This window comes from Oryctolagus cuniculus, chromosome 14 (genome assembly GCF_051225735.1).
Source record: "Oryctolagus cuniculus isolate XC-2025 breed Fujian yellow rabbit chromosome 14, ASM5122573v1, whole genome shotgun sequence".
In the NCBI taxonomy this organism is placed as follows: Eukaryota; Metazoa; Chordata; class Mammalia; order Lagomorpha; family Leporidae; genus Oryctolagus; species Oryctolagus cuniculus.
The window spans coordinates 18,118,333-18,145,924 of record NC_142880.1 but is presented as its reverse complement, the minus strand read 5'-3'; the positions used below and the strand labels follow the sequence as shown (position 1 = coordinate 18,145,924).

At 39.6% G+C, this 27,592-nt stretch overlaps 1 protein-coding gene across 13 annotated transcripts in view; it reads left to right on the top strand.

The window, feature by feature from the left end:
* Positions 1-27,592, top strand: part of SKIC3 (SKI3 subunit of superkiller complex) — a 95,119-nt gene that overhangs the window by 34,753 nt on the left and 32,774 nt on the right. For 10 of the 13 annotated variants that reach the window (XM_008261953.5, XM_008261956.5, XM_002713922.6 and 7 more), the window contains 17 exons: positions 46-170; positions 930-1,183; positions 2,676-2,778; positions 5,175-5,351; positions 5,440-5,584; positions 5,746-5,824; positions 5,917-5,978; positions 6,716-6,772; positions 8,673-8,741; positions 9,873-9,947; positions 10,553-10,694; positions 15,908-16,001; positions 18,096-18,167; positions 20,183-20,307; positions 21,411-21,534; positions 24,994-25,215; positions 26,393-26,465. In XM_008261953.5, coding sequence (XP_008260175.2) covers positions 46-170; positions 930-1,183; positions 2,676-2,778; positions 5,175-5,351; positions 5,440-5,584; positions 5,746-5,824; positions 5,917-5,978; positions 6,716-6,772; positions 8,673-8,741; positions 9,873-9,947; positions 10,553-10,694; positions 15,908-16,001; positions 18,096-18,167; positions 20,183-20,307; positions 21,411-21,534; positions 24,994-25,215; positions 26,393-26,465 — 1,998 coding nt within the window. Of the gene's footprint in view, positions 1-45; positions 171-929; positions 1,184-2,675; positions 2,779-5,174; positions 5,352-5,439; positions 5,585-5,745; positions 5,825-5,916; positions 5,979-6,715; positions 6,773-8,672; positions 8,742-9,872; positions 9,948-10,552; positions 10,695-15,907; positions 16,002-16,393; positions 16,614-18,095; positions 18,311-20,182; positions 20,308-21,410; positions 21,535-24,993; positions 25,216-26,392; positions 26,466-27,592 lie in introns of those variants that run through there. The other 3 variants (XM_008261957.5, XM_089313015.1, XM_089313014.1) reach the window with 3 other exon arrangements.

The window sequence follows — 27,592 nt, the reverse complement described above, 5'->3', positions numbered from 1 at the left end:
TTATGATATTCAGTGTCTGTAATATTAGTGTTTTCTTCTTCTTAGGAAACTGCCCTAGCTGTCCTAACAGCAGTAACTCAGAAGGCAAGTGCTGGAACAGCAAAGTGGGCCTGGCTCAGGCGTGGACTGTACTACTTGCGAGCCGGTCAGCATTCTCAAGCAGTGGCTGAGTAAGGCAACCTACTATTTTTAAACACACTGCTCCACAGTGCAATGGTTCCTTAAGTTAGATTTCATTTATATTCAGAATGAGCTTTTAGGCTCCTCATAATAGGCTGTATTCTGAAAAAGAAAAGCAAAATTTATTTATGGTCGAATGGTGCTTATTGTCTGTGGAATTGCTAAAGGCAATGGGGATTGCAAAAATGGATTAAGTGAGGGCCTGCTGTTAAGGAGATAGCCGGTCTGTTGAAGACTTCTGGAAGTGAAGTCTTCTTAGTACACAGAGTAGGTTCTTAGTAGAAATGTAAGCAGTGATAAAAAGCTGAGGTACATATATTTTTTTAAAAAATTTATTCATTTAGCTGAAAGTCAGAAGTACAGAGGTGAGAAGGAGAGACAGAGGGAGAATCTTCCATCCTCTGGTTCACTCCCCAAATGGCTACATTGACCAGGGCTAGGCCAGGTCAAAGCCAAGAGCTTCTTCTGGGTCTCCCACGTGGGTGCAGGGGTCCAAGCACTTGGACCATCTTCCTCTGCTTTCCCAGGCCATTAGCAGAGAGCTGGATTGGAAGAAGGGCAGCTGGGACAGGAACCAGCACCAGTATGGGATGCGTGCGCCCCAGGCGGAGGCTTAACCTACTATACCACAGTGCCAGCCTCTACATAACACTTTTATAAATAAAAGTGGCCATTGAGTTATTTATATGCACATATCAGTTCTGGAACATAGTTCTGTTACTTTCATATCTCTTATTGTTTCTTGACAGTTTACAGGCAGCATTAAGGGCAGACCCGAAGGACTTCAATTGCTGGGAGTCACTAGGAGAAGCATACTTAAGCAGAGGAAGCTATACGACAGCCTTGAAATCCTTCACAAAAGCCAGTGAGCTGAACCCGGAATCCATATACAGTGTGTTTAAGGTTGCAGCAATACAGCAAATCTTAGGCAAATACAAGGAGGCTGTAGCACAATACCAGCTGATCATTAAAAAGAAAGGAGATTATGTGCCTGCTCTGAAAGGTAATTCCATTTTATTAGCTTCTTTGACTTTTGTAAAACTGAATTATAAAATGCTTGAGTCAACTTCCCACCTAAGTGTACTGAATAATTTGAAAAAGGTTTCTTTCGTCAATAGCAAGCATCCATTATGAACCTTATAGTACAGCTTATACAGATTTGAATATAAAAAGATCAAATCCCTCATAACAGTTAATGAATAGGAATATGATAGAGCTTTAACTTTTAGACAAATAGCATGGTTGCTATTGGATCTAAATGTGGAACTCACTAACGAGAGTTTCCCTGCCTCTTATATTTTGATAATTAATTCACAATATTGCTAAAATATCTTCTAATTACTTTGTAAGCTATTGAACCTCTTTTGAAATCTTTTTGTTTACTAAAGTACCTAGTAAACATGTTTTAATTTTTTTAAAACTTAAACAATTTGCATTATTTTCTAATTATTGAAATTGATTTTTACTTCCTCCATAGAGATCTATAGATTCCTTCTTTTTTTATTTTTTGTTAGATTTATTTTATTTATTTAAAAGGAAGAGTAACAGAGAGGCAAAGGCAGAGAGAAAGAGCGAGGTCTTCCATCCACTGGTTCACTCTCCAAATGACCACAATGGCTGGAGCTGGGCCAATCTGAAACCAGGAGCCAGGAGCTTCCTCTGGGTCTCCCATGCAGTGCAGGGGCCCAAGGACTTGGGCCATCTTCTACTGCTTTCCCAGGCCAAAACAGAGAGCTGGGTTGGAAGTGGAGCAGCTGGAACTTGAGCCGGTGCCCACGTGGGATGCTGGCACTGCAGGTGGTAGCTTTTACCCGCTACACCACAGTGCCAGCTCATAGATTTCTTAATAAATTATTTTTAGTGATATAGAGTAAAATACCACAATCCATATGTAACTACATTTTTTATGAGTATATCTGACCATTTAACAAAAGACTGGATTTTATTATATGTGCTTTCCTTCTTTTATTTTAAGAAATTATTGAAGTTTAAATCAAATATTATATGTTTTAAGTGGCATATAACTTTGGCATGAAACTTTTAAAAAAATTATAAAACTCTTTCCTCAAGAAAAAAACTCTAATTTATGAAATGTTTACTAGGTACTTTAGTAACATCACGATTTCATTTAATTCTTAGAGTTTGCTGTACAGATTTTAATTAAAAAGATCAAACTTTGTTTCACAACAGTCCAGAAATAGTAATGAGGTGAAGAGTAACACTTAAGTAATAGTCCCATTTTCATTTTTGAGGTCCTAGGAGGTAAGCAGATTGTCCAGGGTCAGCTTTTTATCTCTTTCAGTCCTTGTGTATGCCAGTATACCCTGACGTTTGAATTCCTTACTAAATGTATGCGAGATCATACTTAAAAGTAGTTTTATAAGTTACTTTAAGCTTTTTTTCTTAGAAATGCCTTTAAAATGACACCAGTAAATATATTTGAAGTTCATGTTAAGTGTTTGTTTTGATGCCAACTACAATTTACTCAATTTTAGGCTTGGGTGAATGCCATTTGATGATGGCCAAAGCAGCTCTGGTGGATTATCTCGATGGGAAAGCTGTGGACTACATAGAAAAAGCACTGGAATATTTTACTTGGTTAGTATCATTCTTACTGTATTGATTTTCTTATTCTGATAAGCTACATTTAGAAAGTTATTTTAGGACTATTCTGTTATGCAGCAATTATTTAGAATGCCAGACCTAAAGAACAGACTAGCCAACCAATGCTGTAACATCCTTGTACTGATTTCGCTTGTGCTCTGCAGTGGCTCGTGTGCCGAGTGTCCAGGAAGAGCAAGAAGCAGCCCGCTGTTAGTGGAGCAGTAGCTCTGACGCGTGCGTCAGTGTTCCCTCCCAGGAGGCCCAGAAATGGGTGCTGAGGGGAAACAGGGCTTCGGGCACACTATGCCTTGCATTTAGTGGTATGGGCCTGTTTGAGGTTTACTGATGGGCCTGAGGGGAAGGGGAAATGAGCAGTCTGGTTGCATCTGGAGAGACACTATGTAGAAAAGAGTGCTGTGTCTGGTAATAAGAAAGGAGTCAGAAAAACCTGAGTAGATGTGATACACACAGCACACACGTAAACTCATTAGGTAGAGCAGAAGTGTTATTTGTGGTAAATGATTTGAAACAGTCGGAAGGTTAGACAAAACACTTGCTTTTTTTTTTTTCTTGGAAACATTTTTCTTCTACTTCTCTTCCTTTCTTTTCCCATTTGTCTTTTCCTCTGCGTCCTATTTATTTGATTGTTCCAGAATTGCTTTTCATATGATTAAGATATGAAATGGTAAAAACCTAACCCTTTTTTCTCTCACTGACTTGTATTGCTGACTGTCAGATCTCATGTAGTATTCTTGCCACCAGCAAAGTTATTGTGAAGGGACATGCTTTGTTTGAACTGGTATTTAAAAGTAAATGTGAACCTGTGGGTGACAATCCTTTGTAACAGTCCTGTGTTCCTGAGCCTAGAAAATTTTATTTTGAATTATATAAGCATACTCATAACCAATTATAAGGTGATATATAGAACTTTTAAATTTTGATCCACAATGTATTTACTTCTAGCCTTAAAAGGAATTGGTACTATCAAAATTATTGTGTAAGGTTAAGAGAAGGTATTTCACTCTGCATGTTTTTTGTTTGTTTATTTATTTACATTTTTATTTATTTGAAACTCAGGGCAAGATCTTTCATCTGCTGGTTTATTCCCCAAATGCCTACAACAGCCAGGGCAGGGTCATTTTGAAGCCAGGAGCTCTGAACCCCATCTGAGTCTCCCACATGAATGGCAGGGACCCAGGTACTTGGCCTTCATTGCTGCCTGCTACAGTGTGCATTAGCAGGAAGCTGGAATCAGAAGTGGAGCCAGGACTTGCACCCCAACAAGGGATGTGGGTTCCTTAGCAGTGTCCCCACCACTACACCAAAGGCCCACCCCATATTTTATTTTTTATTTAACTTAAGTAAACTATTTAAATTGCTCATTTCCTTTTTCTTTTTTTCCTTTTTCCTTCATGCTATAAATTTTAAAAATTTTGCTAGATATTTGGGCAAAGGAACTCCAAATAGTGTTGTCCTTCCTCCTGATTCTCACAGCGGCTTTCTGTCATGAGTGCAGAAATCAGCGTTACTTCTCAGGAAGACATTGCAAGATGATTTTTGGCTGAACTCCTTGAATAACAGAGGCTATGAAAAATGTTCCATCTGCTTGTCCATCTGCCAGTAACATAGCCATTTGTGATGGCTGATTATTGACTTAAATGAAATTGCTGTGTTTTATTTATAAGATCTTGAGAAAAACAGAAATGTATAGCTGCAAATTTTCTCATTCTAAGAAGTACCCTCTGTCACTGTAATTAATATTTCTGTTTATTTTTGGGCTTATCCATTCAGTCAGCCGTTGGCTCTAAAAATGTGTTTTTTCATATTTTCGTGTTTACATTTTTGTTAGTTTTGATTTCAGAGAATAAAAATCAGATGGATCACCAAATATATCTGATACATTTATTAGTTTTATTTATTTATTTATTATTTTGAGGGAAGGTCTAAATGCAAAAACCTGAGTTTACAATAGCCCACTGTAAGAGAGTTATCAACTTTACTGTTGTGGTCATTGCTTAAACAAGTAAAAATAGCATAGTTTAAAAATTCAAAATTAGGTTGCTCTGAATAATCTGTTGACTTATTTGATCTCTGTTACTTCTAACAAAATGTTGACAAATACCCCCAAAATCTGCAAAATTTCTGAAACTGAAAAATACCGAGTTGCCCCTCCTCCGCTCTCTTCCTGCCTTCTTACCTTCCTGTTAGGAAGATGGCCACAGTGAGGGTAGGAGGAGGTTCATAAAGCATTCACAGTGCTTGACCCAGGAAGTAGGTTTTAATCTGGGTGGAATATACTTATTCTGTTTCAGCTGGAAGTAGTGACAAGGGAGATACCCTTTATACATTTTGGAAATAATTGGTGAACATCACACTGTTCCTTTTCATAGGGCCCTGCAGCAGCGAGCTGATGTGTCCTGCCTCTGGAAGCTGATTGGTGATGCCTGCACCAGCCTGTATGCTGTCTCACCATCCAAAGTGCACATTCATGTTGTAGGAGTCCTGCTCGGTCAGAAAGAAGGAAAACAAGTATTAAAGAAAAGTGAGCTCCTCCATCTTGGAGGAAGGTAACTTATGAAAATGATCAGTTAATGACATTCAAGTTGAATTAGGACATTAAAATCAAATGTGACATTCACATTTGTATTTCCACAGGTGTTATGGTCGCGCATTGAAACTAATGTCCACATCTAATACATGGTGTGACCTTGGGATTAATTACTATCGCCAAGTACAACATCTAGCAGAAACAGGCAGCAGCATGAGTGATCTTGAAGAGCTGCTGGAGAAATCTTTACATGTATGATTTTGGGAAATTTAAAAAAACCAAATGCTTTTCTGAGAAATATTTTTGAGAGAATGAATACTGTAGTATTTTCCCATAAAACCACATTTATCTTGATATAAATGTAAACACTCTAAGAAATAAAAATTAATTTATTTTATTTAATTTATTTTCAGTGTCTGAAAAAGGCAGTGAGACTTGACAGTAATAACCACCTGTACTGGAATGCTCTTGGTGTGGTTGCATGTTACAGTGGTGAGAACTGAGTAACACTTACTTCAATATTTTTAGAAGATTATGGGTTCCAGGTAACAGATTTCAATTTCAGTGAATTCTTTATTTTTCAGGTATTGGAAATTATGCCCTGGCTCAGCACTGCTTCATCAAATCAATCCAGTCCGAACAAATTGTGAGTGTTCTTTGTGTCTGTGAAAAAGAACTTCAGAATGTAATATTAAGAATGTTTTGGCTGTTGAAATACTTACTTAAGGTATACTAAGCTGATCTTCTGTATATTAAGATAATCGAAAATGAATCTTGATGTGAATGGAAGGGGAGAGGGAGTGGGAAAGGGGAGGGTTGTTGGTGGGAGGGACGGTATGGGGGGGGAAGCCATTGTAACCCATGAGTCGTACTTTGGAAATTTATATTCATTAAATAAAAGATAAAAAAAAAAAAAAAAAAAAAAAAAAAAAAAAAAGAATGTTTTGGGCCGGCACTGCGGCTCACTAGGCTAATCCTCTGCCTGCGACGCTGGCACCCCGGGTTCTAGTCCCGGTTGGGGCGCCAGATTCTGTCCCGGTTGCTCCTCTTCCAGTCCAGTTCTCTGCTGTGGCCTGGGAAGGCAGTGGAGGATGGCCCAGGTCCTTGGGCCCTGCACCTGCATGGGAGACCAGGAGGAAGCACCTGGCTCCTGGCTTCTGATTGGTGCAGCGCGCCGGCTGTAGCAGCCACTTGGGGGGTGAACCAACGGAAGGAAGACCTTTCTCTCTCTGTCTCTCTCTCTCACTGTCTAACTCTGCCTGTCAAAAAAATAAGTAAATAAATTAAAAATTAAAAAAAAAGAATGTTTTGAGACTTCCAAGTACACAGGGACATGTGTGTGTGTGTGTATGTATATTTCATATCTATGTGTTTATTTTTCAGAATGCTGTTGCATGGACCAACTTGGGAGTGTTGTACCTTGCAAATGAAAACATTGAGGTAAATACGTTGTCTGTTTTGTCATCTTAAATATAAGGATGAATCATACCATGTGTCTCTTTCTCCACATTATGATCATTATCATAAATCCTTCACACTGTGATGTTAATATCTGTTAAAAAATAGTATATATGTGTGTATGAGCTGTACATTTAAAGTAAATGTGGCAAAACATTAAAAAATTATAAAAATATACATACAAAGAACATTTTCTATTTCTGATCTCTTTGTCATAGCTCAGTTTCTTGTGAAATATCTATTACTTGGTTGCCTATCTAGGATACTCTCCAGAATGCTAGTTAATTGATGGAATTCATTCCATTATGTTGAATAATGAACATGTAAGAGTTATTTTCTTTTCCATGATACTCTGGAAGCACCCAGTTTCATAATGTGTTGGTTTTTCACACTGAAGTGAAAATAATTCTATTGCGACTTAATTGAGTGTTTTTCTTTACATTTGTACACAAGTAAGAGAAGCAGACTGTTTGAAGTGGGTGGATGTAGGTGATGGAGACAACTAATCTCCTCTAATAGCTCAAATTTAACCTATGTTTGGGTGATTTAGATTTGGATTTAGTGGATATTGATCCCTTTAAATACCAGTGTGATCTGTCATACTTGAGCGGTTATACATTAAACTGGAACTAAGCTGGGAGCATTTTAAGTTTATTTCTTTATCGTTTTATCTATCTATCTGCCTATCTACTTAGCTACCTTCCTACCTATTTAATTTTGAGAGAGTGACAGAGAGCACTCCCATCCACTGGTTCACTGTTCAAATGCCTACAGTTGCTGGGACTGGGCCAGGGCTGGAGCCAGGAGCTGGGAATTCAAACCAGGTCTCCCATGTAGGTGGTAGGGACCCTGTTACTTGAAGCATCTCCCCTGCCTCTCTGGGTCTGCTTTGCTGGGAAGCTGGAGTCAGAAGTTAGAGCCAGGGATGGAACTCAGGCACTCTGATGTGGGATGTGGATGTCTTGACCACTAGGCCAAACTCCCAGGCCCAGCATGTTTCTAAGCCATATTTGGAAAGTTTCCACTTGTCTGTTGATAATGCCACATCTGTACTCTTTGTATTTCAGCCAGTGTAATGGATCTTGTTCTTTTAAAACAGCCATAATATTCTCAGGGATCCTTCAACTCACTTCACATAAGAATGATGTTAGAAGACTAGTAGATAGAAAAGATTAATTTGGATCTTAAGATACATGAACACATTCTCTAAAATTTCACATGGAAATGTGTTATTGACGATGAGGTATGCATGTGGTTTTATTATAATGGCACAGCTGTTGCCCATAAGCTAACTTTTTTATAAAAAAGAATAAGACTGTTTCCTGTCATACATATATGGTTGAAGAAACAGTATAAGGTAATGTGATTACCAGTTAAGAAAATAAAAAAAGCACGTCTGAGTGAAGTGTCTTCAAAGCTTTGTGACTGTGTTACTGGCTGCTCTTTCTTCATGGGCAGGTTCATGTCCCAGACCTCCTTGACTGAGTTCTTTTCCTGCCCTTTTAGCTCAAAGAGAAGGAAATAAATACCACCTCATTTAGTCATGTTCTTCACAAACTGTGGCTAGCAGATGTACATGTGTTGGCTTACCAGTTGTGCAGACTATGAGATAGACACACACACATATATATAGCTCTTCGTTGGGGATCAGAGCTCCTAATGTGAAGAGAAATCTACTGTACCCAGGAGTACTCCAGGACTGTGTTGCTGAAACACTGCAGTAAGCATTGCTGAGTTGTTCGTAAACAGTGGAGTTCTCAGTCCATGTGTATGTGTGACGATAGACTTGACTTTTCTTATCCTCTTGTTTTATGGTTTTTAAACATAAACAATTTAAGACTGATTTTACAAAATGACATGTTTTCTTGTGTTTTTCCCCTAGCAAGCTCATGAAGCTTTCAAAATGGCTCAGTCCCTTGATCCATCTTACTTAATGTGCTGGATTGGACAAGTAAGATATATAGTCACTAATGATTACCTGTTGATGTATATAGCCTATTAATAGAAATTGACAAACAGTATATTAATATAAATAATAATGATAATGAGTACATTTGAGGATATAACTTTGTACGAATCCCTGTACTTAGCTCTTTGTATACATTGTTTCCATTTATTTCATCAATCCTGTGAGTTGTGATTGTTAAACTCTTTATGGATGTGAAATTGAAGCACAGAGATCCTAAGTATCACATCTAAAGTCACACAGCTTAAAATGATTAAGTGTTGATTTTAAGGGATTTTGAACCCCATCAGTCTAAATACTATGCCTAACTCATGTGTAAGAGGAACTGCGCGTGTGTAGAGATCATTTTGATTATTTTGTTCTCTTATCTTATGTAAACTCTTGCTTGATTGGGTACTTGGTGAATCTTCTCTCCTCCTCCAAGTTGAGAGTTTTGTTCTGCCAGTTAGAGGAATCAGTGTACTCAGTCACTAGTCTCAGCTGTCATTGACTGGGTTTTGTTTTGTTTTATTTTGTTTTTCTAACCTGAACATGTCACTTCTTTCATTTTAATTTCCTCACCTGGAAGAGAAGGAAGTTTGACCAGGTAGCCTCCAGTGTCATGCCTAGCTGAGAAATTATGATGAATTAGTAAGCAGTTGATTGTTTTGGTCAAAGAATATTAGGGGCACCAATCCTATCAGAAAGTTATTTATTAGCATTTGATAGCTTTTATAGGACTTTGGACTCTTGGTCTAAATCTGGTCCATTGGTAAAGCAATCTCCCTGTTAACTATGGAGCAGAGGCATTACTGTGCTAGCCCGGGCGTCACTTAGTGAACATAGAGAGCCTGGAGTCTGCTTTTGTACCTGCTGCCAGGGGATGAGGCTGAGGCTGGTCCAGGAACCTCACTTGGGATAGTAGAGTTTAGATGCTTTTCAGATCAGCTATTTATGTATATCTATTTTTTTTCTTAGAGACAATTTATTTCAGGAAGTATGTTTAATTAAAATGTTAATATAAGTCAAAATTTACTTTTAAGTTTAGGCATTAAACCTTTGGTTCTTCTAATTTCATGTATCTCTGTTATAACTGTTCTTTTGAACATACTAGGAGCCACTTTTTTCCTTTTGTAGGCTCTTATTGCAGAGACGGTTGGAAGCTATGATACCATGGATCTCTTCAGGCACACCACAGAGCTCAGTATGCATGTAAGAAACTTGAGTGTTCCTCTAAGGACTCAGAAGTTAATCAAGTACTATCCCTTTAAGAAAATGTATAGCCAGTGGTGTAAGATGTCAACGACAGCAGTTCTTTCCACTCTGTATTCTTGCCTAGAAAAAATTAGCTGTTTTTAAAGAACCTCTAGTTTCATCTTCCTATCAGCTCTTGAAACTGAAGAAATGACACTGAGATTTAATAGTTACATTAGCAGTTATATAGAGAAGAAACTGAAACTCTAGGAATAAAAATGGACTTGAGCCGAAGATCACACTCAGTTGACATTTCTAGATTATTTGTGAAATTATCTTAAAATTCTTTGGTGTGACCTATATAGGAATGGTGCTGAGCAGAGGGAAACCAGCACATCTGGTGAGGCTCCGTTGTCTGCTCTTTGTTTATCCCATTTGATTCCTCTACTTAGTATGGGAGCCAGTGACTTAAATATGTTCTTAGCTGTGTTTTATCATAGTGATATTTCATTTAAAGGCACTTAAAGAAGACTAAGATATGATACTTACAGTGTTGCAGTGCATTACTTCTGAATTTTTATCGACTTAGTTCTTACCATTTGCTAATGTTGGCTTTTTTAAAGACTGAGGGAGCAATAGGTTATGCATATTGGGTCTGCACAACACTGCAAGATAAAAGCAACAGAGAAACAGAACTGTACCGGTACAACATCCTCCAGATGAATGCTATTCCAGCGGCACAAGTTGTTTTGTGTAAATACATAGGTAAGATACCTCTTATATAAATGCCAAGATATTTTCATAACTTTTGAAATTACTTAAAAGAATTTTTACAATTAATTTGTTCCAAATTAAATGTGAGTGTCCTTTAAAACATGACTTTGCCATGTTCCCCTACTGGCCAAGCAGTCTACTTTTTAAACTGCAGGAAGGGCTCTTGAACAGTGATGAAAATCACTTTTACTTAGTGATTCAGGATAAAAGTGGTTTCCTTGTTTACAGTGGAAAGGATTTTGGAGCCTAATGGGTTTGAGCTGCTGCTGCTGTGGCTCCACCGTTGGCCCTTCTCACAATCTCAGGCCAAATATTTCATGTCCCTTGACGTCTCTTTATTCTTTGGAAATTATCAACAATAATACCCAAGTTGTAGTTATTTAAATGAGTTAATGTACATGAAGCCCCAAACTCAGGGCTTTTAACCTCCTCCTTTCACATCTGATTTATCTTCAGGATACTGGAAAAATAGGTTTAGATTTAAGAAATCAGCAAAATGATAAAAATTTTTTTTTTTTTATCTTTTATTTAATGAATATAAATTTCCAAAGTACGACTCATGGGTTACAATGGCTTTCCCCCCCATACCGTCCCTCCCACCCACAACCCTCCCCTTTCCCACTCCCTCTCCCCTTCCATTCACATCAAGATTCATTTTCGATTATCTTAATACACAGAAGATCAGCTTAGTATACCTTAAGTAAGGATTTCAACAGTTTGTTCCCACACAGAAACACAAAGTGAAAAATAATAGATGATTTTTTTTTAAATCATGATGAAATCAGATCAGACCTATTGTCATGTTTAATCCCAGTGAGAGTCAAGTTGGGAATTGATAATTTCTTTCTTTCTTTCTTTTTTTTTTTTTTTTTTTTTTACAGAAGATCAGTTTAGTGTACATTAAGTAAAGATTTCAATCGTTTGAACCCCCATAGAAACACAAAGTGAAATATACTGTTTGAGTACTCGTTATAGCATTAAGCCTCAGTGTACAGCACATTAAGGACAGAGATCCTACATGAGGAGTAAGTGCACAGTGACTCCTGTTGTTGACTTTACAAATTGACACTCCTCTTTATGGCATCAATAATCTCCCTATGCACCAGTCATGAGTTTCCAAGGCTATGGAAGCCCCTTGAGTTCTCTGACTCTTATCTTGTTTAGACAAGGTCATAGTCAAAGTGGAGGTTCTCTCCTCCCTTCAGAGAAAGGCACCTCCCTCTTTGAAGACCTGTTCTTTCCACTGGGATCTCACTCACAGAGATCTTTTTGCCAGAGTGCCTTGGCTTTCCATGCCTGAAATACTCTCATGGGCTTTTCAGCCAGATCCAAGTGCCTTTAGGGCTGATTCTGAGGCCAGAGTGCTATTTAGGACATCCGCCATTCTATGAGTCTGCTGAGTATCTCACTTCCCATGTTGGATCACTCTCCCCTTTATTTATTCTATCGGTTAGTGTTAGCAGATACTAGACTTGTTTATGTGCTCCCTTTGACTCTTAGTCCTTTCATTATGATCAATTGTGAACTGAAATTGATCACTTGGAATAGTGAGATGGCATTGGCACATGCCAGCTTGATGGGATTGAATTGGAATCCCCTGGTATGTTTCCAACTCTACCAATTGGGGCAAGTCAGCCCGAGCATGCCCCAAATTATACATCTCTTCCCTCTCTTATTCCCACTTTTATGTTTAACAGGGATCACATTTCAGTTAATTTTCAACACTTAAGAATAACTGTGTGATAATTACAGAATTAAACCAGTCATATTAAGTAGAACAGACAAAAAAAAATACTATGAGGGATAATATATTAAGTTGTCCATTAGCAGTCAGGGCTATGCTGATCAAGTCACCATTTCCCATAGTGTCCATTTCACTTCAGGAGGTTTCCTTTTTGGTGTTCAGTCAGTTGTCACCGATCAGGGAGAACATATGGTATTTGTCCCTTTGGGACTGGCTTACTTCACTCAGCATGATGTGTTCCAGATTCCTCCATTTTGTTGCAAATGACTGGATTTCGTTGTTTCTTACTGCGGTATAGTATTCTAAAGAGTACATATCCCATAATTTCTTTATCCAGTCTACCATTGATGGGCATTTAGGTTGGTTCCAGGTCTTGGCTATTGTGAATTGAGCTGCAATAAACATTAGGGTGCAGACCGCTTTTTTCTTTATCAATTTAAACTCCTTTGGGTAAATTCCAAGGAGTGGGATGGCTGGGTCGAACGGTAGGGTTATCTTCAGGTTTCTGAGGAATCTCCAGACTGATTTCCATAGTGGCTTGACCAGTTTGCATTCCCACCAACAGTGGGTTAGTGTCCCTTTTTCCCCACATCCTCGCCAGCATCTGTTGTTGGTAGATTTCTGTATGTGAGCCATTCTAACCGGGGTGAGGTGAAACCTCATTGTGGTTTTGATTTGCATTTCCCTGATTGCTAGTGACCTTGAACATTTTTTCATGTGCCTGTTGGCCATTTGGATTTCCTCTTTTGAAAAATGTCTATTGAAGTCCTTGGCCCATCTCTTAAGTGGGTCCATTCTCCCAAAAGCAATTTATAGATTCAATGCAATCCCAATCAAGATACCAAAGACATTCTTCGCAGATCTAGAAAAAATGATGCTGAAATTCATATGGAGGCACAAGAGACCTCGAATAGCTAAAGCAATCTTGTACAACAAAAAAAAAGCCGGAGGCATCACAATACCAGACTTCAGGACATACTACAGGGCAGTTGTAATCAAAACAGCATGGTACTGGTACAGAAACAGATGGATAGACCAATGGAACAGAATTGAAACACCAGAAATCAATCCAAACATCTACAGCCAACTTATATTTGATCAAGGATCTAAAACCAATTCCTGGAGCAAGGACAGTCTATTCAATAAATGGTGCTGGGAAAACTGGATTTCCACGTGCAGAAGCATGAAGCAAGACCCCTACCTTACACCTTACACAAAAATCCACTCAACGTGGATTAAAGACCTAAATCTACGTCCTGACACCATTAAGTTATTAGAGAACATTGGAGAAACCCTTCAAGATATTGGCACAGGCAAAGAATTTCTGGAAAAGACCCGGGAGGCACAGGCAGTCAAAGCCAAAATCAACTATTGGGATTGCATCAAATTGAGAAGTTTCTGTACTGCAAAAGAAACAGGAGAGTGAAGAGACAACCAACAGAATGGGAAAAAATATTTGCAAACTATGCAACAGATAAAGGGTTAATAACCAGAATCTACAAAGAGATCAAGAAACTCCACAAAACAAAATGATAAAATTTTATTAACCTTCTATTGTAATAATTTTCTGTCTTCTTTTATAAAGCTGCCACTGGCTTTTCATATCTGCCCCACTACTTAGTAGCTACAGTTGAAATCTTAGGCATAATACAAAATTGGATTTTAGATTTCTCATCTGTAGTACAAGCAGCAAAATACCTATTGCCTTGGGTTTAAGAAAGATGATTTATACAAAATATCCCACAGAGTACCTGGTGTACCCTGGACGCTCAAGAAGTGCTGGTCTGTTAGCTTCTGACAAAATGTTAATGAAGCGAGAAGGAACTTCAGCAGGAGTATTATATTAGCAGTAAATACTGACCTGTCATATGAAGAGGGGACATGCCCCATCATAGACGTGGAAGGGACTGGGGAGTGTCATAATCTTCATGCCTCTGGCGTGGGAGGAAGTTAGTTTACAAACATGGTCCCTTTAGGACACAGTCGTCTCATCCACCATGCCAGAATGAGTGCCTCTGATAGGAACTGAGAGCTGAGAAGTGTGTGGTCAGAAACTTCACAGAGGGGCTTCCTTACAGAATGAGGGCAACCTTCAGCTTGCAGCAGAATTTAGGTACTTAAAGCAGTGAACAAATCTACCAACTAATTCATAGCTGTTTAGCTTCTTTTTTTTTTTTTTTTTAAACTGTAGTGGAGTCCTGTATTCATTTAGCAAATTCAACTTTATGTGCTTGTCAAAAAGAAAAGAAGCAGGAAAGAGAAAGTGCAGATCACCTCGTGTCTGTCCTGTTTGCCTTGGGGTTTGTGTGCCATGTCGAGCATGGAGCTTCTCCTACTCATCTTGACCCAGTTTTTGTGACTTTTTCCTCCTATGGAGACTTTAGGAGTTTTTCAAGAATGACTGTGTGGTTTTCACTTTATGCTTTGACATTAGGACATCTCACATTAGATATTATTAAATTGTATTTTGTTAGGTAGTTTAAGGGGTTTGAAGATTAGCTTCTAATCCACTTTTAAGTAGATTAGATCAGATGTTTATAAAATATGAACACAACTAGAAACCATCTACAAGCCGGCGCCGTGGCTCAATAGGCTAATCCTCCACCTTGCGGCGCCGGCACACCGGGTTCTAGTCCCGGTTGGGGCGCCGGATTCTGTCCCGGTTGCCCCTCTTCCAGGCCAGCTCTCTGCTATGGCCAGGGAGTGCAGTGGAGGATGGCCCAGGTGCTTGGGCCCTGCACCCCATGGGAGACCAGGAAAAGCACCTGGCTCCTGGCTCCTGCCAGGATCAGCGCGGTGCGCCGGCTGCAGCGGCGGCCATTGGAGGGTGAACCAGCGGCAAAGGAAGACCTTTCTCTCTCTGTCTCTCTCTCTCACTGTCCACTCTGCCTGTCAAAAAAAAAAAAAAAAAAAAAGAAACCATCTACAACTCTCAAGTATTTTTTAGTAACTTAAAAGTTATAAAGTGGTTACTGGCATATTCCAGATAAAGTCAGATCATTATTCTTTTATTTTTTAAAGATTCATTTATTTATTTGAAGGTTAGAGTTACACAGAGAGAGAAGGAGAGGCAGAGAGAGAGAGAGGTCTTCAATCTGCTTGTTCACTCCCCAGTTGGCTGCAATGGCCAGAGCTGCGCCAATCCAAAGCCAGGAGCCAGGAGCTTCCTCTGGGTCTTCCCATGCAGGTGCGGGAGTCCAAGGACTTGGGCCATCTCCTGCTGCTTTCCCAGGCCATAGCAGAGAGCTGTATTGGAAGTGGAATAGCCGGGACTTGAACCGGCACCCATATAGGATGTCGACACTGTAGGTGACATTTTTACCTGCTATGCCACAGTGCCAGCCCTCATTATTAACAAGGACAATGATCTCGTGTTTAAGATACTGGAAAAATTGAAAATTAAACTAATATTTTTTAACACAACCAGCATATGCATGTAAATGTATTTCTGAATTTTCAGAAAGAATTCAGAATTATGCTCCAGCCTTCACAATGTTGGGTTACCTGAATGAACACCTGCAACTGAAAAAGCAAGCAGCAGATGCATACCAGAGGTAAGTCACAGTCCATCCAAGTGCAGGCCCCGGCTCCCCATCAGCCTTCTCACACCTGGTCTTGTCCTGAAGACAGTACTGAAGAAATGTTCTCGTTTCCTGATTCTCATTGTATATTATCTTTTTATATTACATCTTAGCACGTGAAGACACAGTCCCCAATTTTCAGCTTTATTTTGGTTTCTGTTGTTAAGAAAGAGAGAGAGAGATTGAAAGGAAAGACAAAACTGAAAGAAAAGACAAAAATCTCCTCAGAATCTGTTTTAGAAAAATCTTTGTCCATGGGAATTTACCCAACTTTAATTCTTAACATGTGTTCAGTGAGACAAGCAATGATAACATTACTCTGTATTTGAATCCCTTTATTATCTGCCTTGTATTTATTTATCCAGTGTCTGTTTCTTGAACTGCTGTGTGCCACGCAGTGTCCTGGACACTGGCCATTTAGCAGTGAATTCAGACACTACATAGGTGCCTTTATGGAGCGCACACCTGGAGGTGGGAGACATGGGAGAAGCTGAGAAGTCTCCGCGATAACAATAATTACTAAGAAAGCCACTTGAGGGGAAAGGAGCAGAGAATGTGGAGGTAGGAAGAGACATTTCAAGAGGTTTTAAGAAGGGTGGGTTTGCTGAGGAGGCAGCTGAGGCCCGGCCTGAAGGAACTGAGCTATTTTGTTGACTTGCCATTTGGTTATCCTGGCAAGACTGTCCCAGGCAGCGGGCAAGTGCTCTGAAGCAGGAGCGGACTTGGCCTGTTCATGGCACAGGAAAGCCAGCGTGCTGGACTGGAATGACCAGCCCGGACAGCAGTGTGAAATGAAGTCTGCATAGAGTTCTGTGACTGCCAGGTAATAGACAGGCGAATGAGAAAATAGCCGTGGACCTCATGAGTAGCTGCGAGATGAGAAGCTGGAAGATCCTGTGGCCTAACCTCTGAGTCACTTTATTGCCCTGAATCAAAGCAGATATTTAGAAGAAGCCTTATCAGGTCAAAAATTAATTGAATTGTCCCAAAAGCTTCGCTGTGTCCTATTTATTTGGATCTCTCTGTAGTTCAAAGGAGTCATCACTAGGTGGTACTGGAGGCATCATCAAGGAAGTGTTCCTCCAGTTGACAGGGAGAGAAGTTCATGAAAAACCATAATTTTGTTTCCTTCAGTTATAGTAAACTTACAAGTAAGCAAACGGTATGGTAGAATCAACAGTGGATGTGATTTTCAAAGAAGGAAAACGAGGCAGCGTTGGGGCGGGGGGTGCTTCCTGCGTGACTGCAAACACTGCATCCCACGCTGCGTGCACCGGAGGCTTGCAGTGGCAGCTCCACGGTCCTCGCAGTGCTGTCTTCTGCCTTAAACAAGAACTTGGGGTTTTGATCTCTGTGAGGCTGTCTTTTAGGTGTCCCTAAGTTTCCTTCATGTTGCAACACTGTTGATAAAAAGCTGTTCTTGAATTTAAAGAAACCCTGAGAAATCCTCCCTAAACAGAAAAGGAAATACAAAGCCTTACCTAACGGCAGCCTCTTGTGAGTTGTTCAGATGCTTCTGTCCCGGCCCAGGACGGAGCACGAGAAGGAAGTGAGGCTGCCAGTGTGTGGGTGTCTTCACCCTTATCCCCCAGGCCCCTCTGATGACTTGCTCCCTTGCCTCAACTCACTGGTAGCCATTGTTCCGTGTACTCAGGCAAGGGCCCATGGAAGTGCTCAATTGCCTGCCTTCCCAATTCCAATACTTGTATATCAGTATCTTCACAAGTGTTTTCTAGAAACTCCGAATACGTCAAAACGTAACATCACAATATGCTCATTTCCTGCATTTAGATTAAAATTTTGAGACTATTTGGCACTCAAATATGATACATGATATCACTTAATAAGAGGTAAGTTTACTTGAGTTATTTTCGTGATGACCTAAAATCTAAATTTTAGTTTTGTGGCACCAACTTAATAAAATATGAGTAAGCAGTTATAATTGGCAGTAAAGAATTCATAGGGTTAAATAAAGAGAACAAAAGTCTGTAGAGTCAGCTAAGGAGGAAAGATAAGCAGTAGGTAATTAAGCATGTAGATAACTTAAAATGTTGTTCTTTTTTTCAGAGCAATTTTGTTGTCTGCAGAAGACAAAGATACGTACAATGTTACTGTAAGACATTATGGTAGATTGTTATGGTAAATACTTTTTTTTGCCATGAGTGCTGTGACTCTGTTGGATTTTCCTGGTGAAAGCTGTGGGACTGCGGAGATGATGACAAGATTCCAGAGTAGCGGAACTTACAGGACACATAATTCCCATGTTCCAGCCTCTGCTGTTTCCCTTCCCTGTAATGACACGTAACTCCATATTGCTTTCTGAGGAGCAGAGGAGAACTTTGGGAGAGAGCGAGTGCTGTCTCTAATAGCAGAATCCTCGTTAATGGACAAGGAGTTGCTTTCATCCGGATTTGCTATATATTCTTAAGCTGACGCTTAAGCATTAGTGGTTCAGCAGCCCCTTTAAAATGGTACACGAAAATGTGGGGGACGGTGAGGGAGCTATATATCTTTCCTCAAATTGTCAGAGATTTCTGATTAAGAACCGGTTGTTTAGAGGACCAGAGAACACAAGTAATATAGGAGAAAGGTTTTGACTCAAGGTAGGATGGCCCTCCTTCAGTTTTGAGCTGTGGAGGCACATTAATTAATTATTAATTAATAATGTGGAGGCACATTAAAATTATGGTATAAATGTTTGGGGATTGGTGTCTCCATCGACTAAGAAGTTACATGGTAGAGACCTGAGGTCACGAGTTCTTTTCTAACTATGTAACTGAGTTATATGCATAAATAGGAAAATTTTTCTGTGCTGACTGCCTTTCCTATCAGTTCTTTTAAACTGTTACATTTGTCAGTTAGCAGAGCTCTGTCTGCAATTTTATTGAAGCGGAGGACAGATACTGTAAGAAATTGTGGGGAATGAAATATCTGTTCATTTTCATTTTAATGTTTCATGTAATTTAAGTATTTTAGAAAGAAATCTATACCTTCCATTGATAACAGGTCTTTTTCATTTTTTATTATGAAATACATTAAATATGCAAGCATATAATGAGTAATAAAATATAGAGCATACATTAACAAATAGTCACCACTCAAATGTGACAGCTTAAAATTCTGTCAATTTGCTCCAGCTTTCTTTAAAAAAAAAAAATAGACAAATAGCATCGAAGCCCCTTTATGCCCCTCTCTCATTTCATTCTTTTCTCCACGAAAGTAATTGTGTCTTTGAAGATAGTGTTCATTGAAAGACAAACCTCTTTTTTTTTTTTTTACACTTTTTTGTTTTGTTTTTGAAGACATTTTCTTTATTTGAAAGACAGAGTTACACAGAGAGAGAGAGAGAGGTGTCCTCCATCCACTGGTTCACTCCCCAAATGGCTGCAACAGCCAGGTCTGGGCTGATTGGAAGCCAGGAGCAGGAGCTTATTCCAGGTCTCTCATGTCAGTGGTGGGGCACATGCTTTTCCATGCACATTACGTTAGCAGGGAGCTGGATTGGAAGTGGAGCAGCCAAGTGCTCATACGGGATGCTGGTGTCACGGGTGGTAGCTTAACCTGCTACACCACAACACCTGCCCCTAAACACTGGTTTTTAAATGCATAGTTTTTTCCTCTGGATTTTTAGTGGGTCTGTATGCCCTCCAAGAAAATGGGTGTTCAGGTAAATAGTTTATCCAAAGGCTAAGTTTGATGCAGATAAGATATTTTATGACTTGTTATACTTGTCAAAAATGCTTGAACTATACCCACAGGATGATAGTTAACTAAAATGTTAAGCTTAGAAAATTAGAGTTCTATATAAAAGCCAACTTGGATTTTTACTGGGGTTTTAAATAAAATTTGCTTAAAAGAAGATACTTTGTGATTTAGCAGAACCTGTTATTTTCACATGTAATTCAAAAGGAGCAGTGTGTGAAGTCAACATTGAATCCCCCCAAATACATTCTAATTGTGATATACTTTCTATCTTGGGTCTTTTCTAGAACTTCAACTCTAATAGGTTATTGTTTACTGAATCACCTCTGTAAAAAAGAAACTACACGTGAAGTTATTAAAATAACCTTAATGTAATTGTAGCTCTCTATTTTGCTTTCATAATCCAAAGTGTTTTTTTTGACATTAAAAGTAAGTTGTGCTTTGCTTCTTAGTTCCATTGGTGAATATGATAAAGCTATCCAGGCTTTTAAGTCAACACCTCTGGAAGAGTTAGAAGACATCGTAGGTTTCGCATTGGCTTTATTTATGAAGGGGCTATATAAAGAGAGCAGCAAAGGTAAGGATAGTTCTTGATGCTAATGAACAGATGTTTCCAAAGCTGAGTAGAGGTTAATCATGATAAGCTTAAATATAGAAGGGTTAACTGGGTATGGGGAGGGAGGAGTGCAGTGTTTACTGAAATCTGACTAGGAGTCCCGAGGGATCCTAAGAACTTTTTATCTGTGACTCCACTTCAAGTACTATGAATAGTCCTTGTAGTACAGTACTAGGACTGTTCATTGTACAGATAGGGAAACCAGGGCTGAGATCATCTGCAGTAGACATGGAATTAGCCTTTGTTTGTTTGTTTTAAAGATTTATTTAGTTATTTGAGGGAAGAATGAAAGAGAGGATTTTCCAAAGCTGCTGGTTCACTCCCCAAATGGCCGTGATCTCCTGGGCTAGGCAAGGCTACAGTCAGGAGCCAGGAACTCCACCTCGATCTCCCATATGGGTGACAGGGACCCAACTACCTGAGTCATCTTCCACTGCCTTCCCAGGTGCTGAATCGGAAGCAGAACAGCCAGGGCTCAAAGATGACACTTAGATATGGGCTGCTGATGTTATAAGTGGCAATCTACTTGCTGCTCCACAATGCGGACCCCTATGAACTAGCGTTTGAAGGCCTGTGTTCACAACCCTGCACTGCTTAAATGTTACTAATAGTAGATCTTGATTTCTCCAAAAACATTAACTGAGTAAATTTTCACGTAGGTGGGCCCAGCCGGTATATATGCAACTCATTCAAATGTGGTCTGCTAGGCGGAGTTGCTGGTCTGCACCAGTGGGTTATGGTGGTGTCACAGCTGTGCAGGCCTCCACTTCTGGCCCAGCCTGGCCTTTAAAGACAGCCATTGTGGCCTCCTTATAGATTGTGAAGGTAGAAGTTGGGGATAGTCATGTGATAGGCCTAGGGATATTCCCACAGTCACATTGGAATAGCTCATCCAGTGTTGCATTACTATGAATTTTTATTCCAGCCTCTAGAAAATAAGGGAACAACAAATAAGGTACAGTTTTATTTAAGCATTTTTTGAAAAATGAGATTGGGAAATGAAAAAATCCTACACTTCATCTATCAGTATTGCTTTCATGTTTTCTTGTTTCCAATTCTAACAGCTTATGAGAGAGCCTTGTCTATTGTTGAATCAGAGCAAGACAAAGCCCATATCTTGACAGCTCTGGCGCTAGCAGAATATAAACAAGGAAAACTGGATGTAGCCAAGACATTGCTATTTAAATGGTATGTACAGTTGATCTAAGCACTTAACATTACCATATAGTTGGAGCAACATAGATTGAAGTCTTAACATTTCAGGAACTTTGAACAAAAAGGATTGGGCCCACATCGTTCTGAATAAACAGTGAAGTGGAGCTAGAGATCATGGCTTCATTCTTAGCCCTGGAACCACCCAATCCTTCAAAACTTTCCTCTACTCTGTGTGTTATTGTTATGTTGTAAACAGTATTTAACCACGTGGTCAAGAATGACCTTAAAATTTTAATGAAGGTAATAAATAACTGGTTTATTTTTTGGCATCTTGGATCCCCGAAGAGATTTGTTTCCTCTTTTCTTTTCAAGTTAGCTTACTAAAATTTCATTTAAAGATGAGTCTTTAAAAAAATTGTCCCAGTAGAACTTTTAGCTATTGCTATGCTTTTGGAATAAGTTTATAAAATAACAGCTTATGTATCTATGGTTATTTTATACTATTTTTTGATTTATTGGACTTTTTTCTTTTAAATACTCATTCATTTATTTGAGAGACAGAAAAGAGGTGGACAGAGAGCTTCCATCCACGGATTCAGTGCTAACAGTGATGGCCCTCTATCTGTCTCTCCTAGTTTCTCTGCCTCTCAAATAAAGAAATTTTTCTTGGAAATTAAAAGAAAATCTTGTCATTTTACAGGATATATTCTTTTGACATATATTTGTGCCTATATATAGCAAGTTCAGAGATTCCATATGCAAATGGCTTGCTGCCAAGAATCAGATGGCAAATGATTACCCCAGTTATCAAGGGCAAAATTAGACACATTTGTTAGTCTTTGATTATTACTTAAACCCAAATCATTTTGAATATTGGTGGAACTGGGAAAACATAACAGTATAATCTGTGCTTTTTTGCTAGGAGTAGAACTTTTACCCCCTTGTTTTGGCTTGTTGGATCCAGGGCTGGGCCTTTTTTCTGCTTTATGTTTCTGTCTATGGTTTTAGTCCTCTTAATGTCATCATGGAAACTTAACACTACCAACTGTTCTCACCCCCAGCCCTTGGCATTCTTTACTGTGACGTTCTTTATATGGAAAGCTCACCGTTGCCTGTTGTTTGTTGGTTGGTTGATAGTCTTACATTGGAAAATGAGCAGTGTCCTAAAAATGCTTACTGTATGAGGGGAAAAAAGATCTGGTTACCAATTTTCTAGATTTGAGAATAAGAAACCACATGGGAGCCGGCGCTGTGGCACAGCAGGTTAACGCCCTGGCCTGAAGCACGGGCATCCCATATGGGCCCCGGTTTGAGACCCGACTGCTCCTCTTCCGACCCAGCTGTCTGCTGTGGCCTGGGAAAGCAGTAGAGGATGGCTCAAGTCCTTGGGCCCCTCCACCCGCGTGGAGACCTAGAAGAAGCTCCTGGCTGCTGGCTTTGGATTGGTGCAGCTCCAGCCGTTGCGGCCAACTGGGGAGTGAACCAGCGGATGGAAGACCTCTCTCTGCCTCTGCCTCTACCTCTCTGTGTAACTCTGACTTTCAAATAAATAAATAAATCTTTAAAAAAAAAAAAAAAAAAAGTAAGACCACATGGGAAACCCCTGAAATGTGGTAAAAGAGTACATGCATGCAGACACTGAAATTTTAACTCCTTCTTAATACTGGAATGTAGTCATTTCAGTTATAATTTGGATTTTGTATGTTAATGTTATAACAAGGTTTTTATCCTTTTGAGTCAAGGCACAAGTTAGAATTTCTTCTTTTGTTATCAATATTGGAATTTTTTAAAAAGATTTTGTTTATTTATTCATTTGAGAGGTAGAGTTATAGTGAGAGGGAGAGACAGAGAGAAAGGTCTTCCTTCCATTGGTTCACTCCCCAGATGGCTGCAATGGCCGGAGCTGTGCCAATCCAAAGCCAGGAGCCAGGTGCTTCTTCCTGGTCTCCCATGTGGGTGCAGGGGCCCAAGCACTTGTGTCAACCTCCACTGCTTTCTCAGGCCACAACAGAGAGCTGGATTGGAAGAGGAGCATCTGGGACTAGAACTGGTGCCGATATGGGATGCCAGTGCCACAGGTGGAGGAAGATTAACCCACTGTGCCACAGCACCGACCCTGGATTTTGTTTTTTTTCCTTTTTTGCTTTCTTACTTTCACCAACTGACCATGTAGGTTATTGACAGAAGTGGCACTGACTGAAGTGTTTTCATATTTGAACTCCTACGTCTATTAAATTCTTACTGTGAATTGAAACTTTAAGCTACTTACTCCAGAGCTGCTTTGTAAGAATTTGTTATTTCATACCTGTTTATCAAAATTAAGTACAAAACACCTAATTTCCTCTTCCCCCAAAAATAGTTCAAAGACTTAGTGGAGACATGTGATATTTTATAAAGTAATGAATATTTCTGTTATATGTTAGTGAACTTTTTTTAAAAGCTTTGGAATTTCCCTTGTTTTATCATAGTGTAAAATTTATGATAATAATTAGAAGTATTAAGCTTGTAGAGAGCTACGTGTTCTTTATTGAAATTAACAAGGATTTCTAAACATTAGTGACTTTCACTTGTATAAGGCTAAATCAGTTTTTGCAGTTGAAGGAGAAAACAAATGCTAAGTATTTACATACAAAATTTAAATTCTCTTTAAATTGTAAAAATACTAACTTGGAGTATGGTAAATATAGATATAGTTTGTACTTATTATATAAAATGCTGGTTTCAGTACCACACAGCTTATGAGGACAAAGCTCCATCAAAAGGATAAAATCAGATTTTGCATTAAAATTGTTTTTTTTTTTTAAGATTTATTTATTTATTTGAAAGAGTTACACAGAGAGAGGCTCCAGAGACAGAGAGAGAGAGAGAGGTCTTCCATCCGATGGTTCACTCCCCAAATGGCTGCAATAGCTGGAGCTGTGTGGAAGCCAGGAGCCAGGAGCTTCTTCCAGGTCTCCCACATGGGTGCAGGGGCCCAAGGACCTGGGCCATCCTACACTGCTTTCCCAGGCTATAGCAGAGAGCTGGACAGGAAATGGAGCCAACTGGGTCTTGAAACAGCGCCCATGTGGGATGCCGGCGCTTCAGGCCAGGGTGTTAACCCACTGTGTCACAGTGCCAGTCCCAAAATTGTTTTTCTTTATTTATATTTCTAGGATTTTATTGAAACAATATTTTTAGCAAAATTGTTCTCATTGTTTACCTAGGACTTGATGCCCAAGGAGGCTGATCTGTATTTGTTTCTAAACCTTAGCTGTAGTGCCCAGGAAAGAACTGTAGCTGTTGTTCTCTGAAAGGCATTGGTACTTTACACCGCATCAGCCAAGGGAATTGCTGTCTCCAAAAGCCAAGGAGTTTTCTCTCTTATGTTAATCTTCAAGCTGGCCTTACTGTACTGGGTTTTTTTGTACTAGGCATTCAGTATGCTTTAATAGTTACAGAGAAAGGCTGCTGTACGCATGGTTAATAGCCAGTCTGAACATGTGTTTACAGCTCTATCTTAAAGGAGCCGACCACCGAAAGCCTTCAAGCCCTGTGTGCCCTCGGCTTGGCCATGCAGGATGCTACCCTGTCCAAAGCAGCCCTGAATGAGCTACTGAAGCACGGCAAGCACAGAGGCAGTGATTACCAGAGGTGCCTTCTGACGTCAGCGATCCATGCACTCCAGGGCCGCAGCGTGGCAGTGCAGCGACAGGCGTCCAAGGCTGTTCACAGGTGAGTTCTGGACTTGTGTCCTTGGGGCCTCATGACATGGAGAGGACTGATGTGGTTGTGTTCGACACTTGGGTTTTACTCAGACTGTGCAGCGAGGTCAGCATGTGTATGTGAAAGCCCAACTCTGGTGTTATGAAGTTGTGTGTGGGATTAGGTAATGGTCTGTGTTGCTTCACCTGTTGGGATTTTTATTTTTATTTATTTTATTTGACAGGTAGAGTTAGACAGTGAGAGAGAGAGACAGAGAGAAAGGTCTTCCTTCCGTTGGTTCACCCCCCAAATGGCCGCTACGGCCAGTGCGCTGTGCCAGTCCGAAGCCAGGAGCCAGGTGCTTCTTCCTGGTCTCCCATGCGGGTACAGGGCCCAAGGTCTTGGGCCACCCTCCACTGCCCTTCCAGGCCACAGCAGAGAGCTGGACTGGAAGAGGAGCAACTGGGACTAGAACCCAGTGCCCATATGGAATGCTGGCACCGCAGGCAGAGGATTAACCAAGTGAGCCATGGCGCTGGCCCTTGGGATTTTTATTTTTAATTCAGTTGATAAATTTGTCCTTATTCCAGTTCAGACCCAAACCTTTTTGCATCTGTCAGATGATTCTGTTCACATTGATAGTTTCAGGAGTTGCTGCCTACTTGAATATTATTGTCTTCAAAATTTGGAAGCCAGAAAGCTGTCATTTTTAACCACGGTTCTCATTTTCTTGTCTGCAGTACAGTGTTCTATCTGTAGTTTGTTCTGCTATAGTCCCTTCTTATTAACGGTATTTACAGGTTATATTTTTTTAAAAAATTACTTTAATATAAAGCTTACTCTACTATAGTGCCATTTCCTTTAGAAATCATTCTCCTACTATACAGTATTATTTCTCCTATAATTTTTATTATCTTTTTGGTTTCTTTGGACATAGTGTATTACTTTTCCTTAAGTTTTCTTAATTGTCTTGTGTTTTTGTAGTCATCCTGTTGCTGTTTTTTTCTTGTTTCCATGAGAACTCTTGTTGTATATTGGAAATAAAGAGCGTGTTTTCCAAAAGTCAAGATACTTTCAACCAAACGTGAACAATTAATGTAAACTTGTTATTGATGGTTACAAGATTTTAAACTTAATGAAACATTAGTTGTCTACTCTGGTTAAGTAACTCCTGTCTCTAAGCCTGCTCCTTTGGTGACCTCTGCAGTAACCCAGCTGACCCTGCTCTTTGGTCCCTGTTGGCCCGTGTTGTTGCTCAGCATGCCCAACGAAATGCAAAGGTGAGTCGTGTTCTGAATTCTGGCCAAGTGGCAGAAGAACTTGTGATATGGTGTGAGCATGATCATTTCAGCATACAGCATTGTTTTTTCCTAGAAGATATTTAATCTGGTGAAGGGAATTCTGTTCCATTAGTCATTGAACAAGTACTAGATTGAGTGTCCTCCACGTGCCGTTGTACTATTCTGGATAGTGGTGGTCAATAGAGAGAAGACAAGGGCCATTTTGAACACATACAGATTATGTTAGTGGCCGTGTGATAAAATAATGTTTATAATGTGGCTGTATAAGAAGCATTGGCTGTTGTATTTTTAAATCCCCAAAGATAGCTTTATCTATTCTTAAAGGTAAGGCAGTAGTACCTGTAATGCTGTAAATATCAAGAAATGTGTGTATAAATTCACTGATGTTCTATAAAGGATTGTGCACTGTTTCCATTTATAGCAGCCAAATATTTTCAGGAATTTTCCTTCTAACATATCTGATTAATATGTGCATTCATAGTTCATTTAAACTGACTGGTAAATATCATGGTCATAATAGATAATATGTTTTAATATTACCATGCCTAATAATTCTGGTCTCTAAAATCTTTATGGTTCTGTTTTTTTTTTTTTTTTCTTACTATGAGTGCTTACTCATGGTAGCTTTGTTTATTTATTTACCTAATTGTGTGTGTGTGTGTGTGTGTGCATGTGTGTGTGTGAAAGTTTTTTGTAATAATTTGAGGCTGAGGATTAAGATACCTTTCTCTAGAAAGAATTTGTACTTGCTTCTGACAGGTGTTTGGAGCTGTACCAATCTGGGGCCACCATTAACAAGATTTAGAGCTTGAGGTTGCAAGGTTATTTGAGTCTTGGCTTAATTCTGATTCACTTAGAGCCTGAAGCTGTAGCCCCTTAGAGTCTCAGCTTTTCTGATAGGGGTTTTCAATACACTTCCCACTTTGTGTGAGCCCTGGATGTTAATTTCTGTCCCACAAACCCATGAATCCTTCAAGATAAAAATTAAAATTTATTATTAGGATCTGCAAGGTAAGTGGCTTCTCTGCTCACCCGTCCCAGATTCCAGCTTTTGCTCTTGGTTTTGGCCTGGCAGTTCCTTAATAACTTGTCAGTTAGTCAATGCT